The sequence below is a fragment of the Phoenix dactylifera genome, chromosome 8, assembly GCF_009389715.1.
Source record: "Phoenix dactylifera cultivar Barhee BC4 chromosome 8, palm_55x_up_171113_PBpolish2nd_filt_p, whole genome shotgun sequence".
NCBI classification, from domain to species: Eukaryota; Viridiplantae; Streptophyta; class Magnoliopsida; order Arecales; family Arecaceae; genus Phoenix; species Phoenix dactylifera.
The window spans coordinates 30160818-30163586 of record NC_052399.1 but is presented as its reverse complement, the minus strand read 5'-3'; the positions used below and the strand labels follow the sequence as shown (position 1 = coordinate 30163586).

General features: G+C 43.2%; 1 protein-coding gene across 1 annotated transcript; it reads left to right on the top strand.

Moving 5' to 3' along the window:
* Positions 1–597: 597 nt before the first annotated feature.
* On the top strand, positions 598–2383 carry LOC120111689 (transcription factor WER-like). The gene is made up of 3 exons (XM_039129500.1): positions 598–1051; positions 1500–1629; positions 1694–2383. Exons 1-3 carry the CDS (start codon positions 919–921, stop codon positions 2274–2276), a joined length of 846 nt encoding a protein of 281 aa, XP_038985428.1. The 5' UTR covers positions 598–918; the 3' UTR covers positions 2277–2383.
* Positions 2384–2769: the final 386 nt, after the last annotated feature.

The window sequence follows — 2769 nt, the reverse complement described above, 5'->3', positions numbered from 1 at the left end:
GCCGTTCTAAATCTATGTTACCTATTTTCATACTCTATTGACAACAGCCACCACATCTCATATATACCAAATTTCTCCCATAGCCCTAACTAAAGGAGGCCATGAGGAAAGAATAAGTTTCTTAGTATTAAACCACTCAATTAGAAATGATCATCCTACTATTCCAAGCAATCCTGAATAGGCGAGGAATTTCCTGGTAATCTTGTGCTTACCTAACCAAGTCCATCGAGAGTATTCGGGCCATATCATCATGAGTAGTAATCACGATGCGGAATCGAAACACTAGTATGGAACTCAAGTACTGTTCTGATGACTAATGGCCCTTGTGATCATGATCAGATGGGTGTTCTTCTAAATGCCATGAGCAACTTCCATTTAAATCCAGCATCTTCAAATCTTCAGACTTGGGCTTAAGGCTAGCATCTAATGAGCTGGGAAATATCTTGGCTTGGATCGGTGCACACATCTCTGCCACGAACTAATGCTCCCCATGCATCATCGCCCATCATAAGGTGCATGAACTGGAAACTTCAACATGCTTACCTTTATGCGATTGCATGGTCAAGGGAGTGATGGTAATGACATGAGCTTTGAAGGGCCAGTAAGAAGAGCAGGTGAAACTGGCCTTCATGAGCTTAATTGATCTCCATCAGTGGTTCATGTTAATAGCCTAATGCAGATCACAGTCCAGCGTGATGATGTTGAAAGATATGAAGAAGTTTGATTCGATTTGGCCTGTTTGATGCTGTCATAGCCATCAAACTGTCATCACGCAAGGACCCCGTTCGATCGGAACCAATGTTTGATGGACCCTTACTGCTAAAATTATTGTGGACATGCATGGGAGTTGGCCATATAACATAGGCTGCCTGCCAAAGTATGATGCCTTGAGCTCAGACACAGCTCCTCTATTGCAGCATGGATAGAAGCGCATGCTACTCCAAGGAGGGATTGAACAAAGGGCCTTGGAGTGCCACTGAGGACAAGATCCTCACTGACTACATCAAAGCTCATGGAGAAGGGAGGTGGGGGAAGGTTCCCAATAGAGCAGGTGCAAGCAAATTAGCAGACCGTGTGCCTGCCACCCATCCTTAATAGCAAAGGACTCCTTCTCTCTTTCTCTCTCACACACAGTCCTTTTTTTTTTTTTTTTTGTGTGCTGGTGTCTCACTACATACGCCGTGAGTACGCCCGGAATAGTAGTCCTTGGTCTAGAGGCTCTTCAGTAGCAAGTTCAAGGATTTGCTGTGGCTACCTTTTGGTATTTAATTACAAGGCTATCAAGTTTGCCATGCATCCCCTATAGCAAATAAAAGGACTAGTTGCTTCTTTTCTGAACTTCCATGTCTCAAGAGGCTAATTATTGTGATGAAGCCCGCTGTATCATCAGTTGGAACAATTCCCACCATTTATAAAACTTCAACTACTTGTTTCATCAAATCTGAATCTTGAAATGATTTGGTTCCGATATCTTCATTTCCATTTCTTTTATGTTTCAGGACTGAATCGGTGCGGAAGGAGCTGCCGGCTTCGATGGTTGAACTACCTGCGGCCAGATGTCAAGAGGGGGAACATCTCTCTAGAAGAGGAGGACCTCATCATCAGACTCCACAAGCTCTTAGGCAATAGGTATTAGTATGCTTTTGAGATTCCACACTTCTCTTAGTAATTCTTTTTCCCTTCAATTTCGCAGGTGGTCTCTGATAGCTGGGAGGCTACCGGGCCGAACAGACACTGAAATCAAGAATTACTGGAACACAGTCCTGAAGAAGAAGGTTCAAGCTAGATCAGTTCCGTTAACAAACCTAGTGTGTTTGAACCAAGATGAAGAGAGGAAATCCAAGAACAAAACATCAGTTCAAGCTCCATCATTTGAGAATCCAACACAGAGCAGCGAGGCTGAAGTGAGTTTGAATCAAAGAGGCAACCAAAATGCTCATAAAAATGGACTCAAGTCGCTGGTGATCGAAGACTTGGCACCGGATTCTTTTCTGTTAGCTCCTCAAGATTATGATCTATTGAACTTACGGACAGGTTTCGACATCGAGGGTCTCTCCCAGCCTTCCCTTCCTGACTCTCAGTTCTTCCAACTCCTCGGTGGAAATATCCAACAGGACATGAGAGATTGTGACAATGGTAAACTGTCTGCATCTTTTGACGAGAATGTCTTCTCTAGCAGAGGAGTGTTTGAGAATTGGGTTGGGACCGACCACATCCAACCATATGGTAGTCTTGATCTTGGATCGTTAGCTGCTTTCTTCGAATCCGAATCATGAAACCTTGAGCTATCAAGCAATCTCTTCCTCTAGTATTTGCTGTTGGTGATCTCAGTGCAACTCTTTCGCCAGCATTAAAATAAAATTTCCTCAAGTCCTCTACCAAAGCAACCTGGGTTTAGCATTGTTTTCTATGACTTGTCTCACATATGCACGCTTTCTTTAGCTTATTACAGTCTCTGCGACGACACATGATGATGATACGCAAACAAAGTAAACTGCTGCTTCTCATTCACAATACAAGTCCCAAAAAGATTTTTGGTTAATTGGGAAAAGGAAAAGAGCTTCTGATTGAGGGTTGAAAGCTTAATCAGATTTTGCTCCAAAGTAAACTTGTAGAAGAACAAGTTCAAAGTAAAATAGTATTCTTTCAATTCTAAATCAGAAGACTTTCGATCAAAGAAAAAAGAAGCCTTAAATCAAGGTAGTCGAAACAGACGAAGGGGATATCCGGGAGGGCGAGGGGGTTTGCGCCCGAGGGCGCGGGTGCACC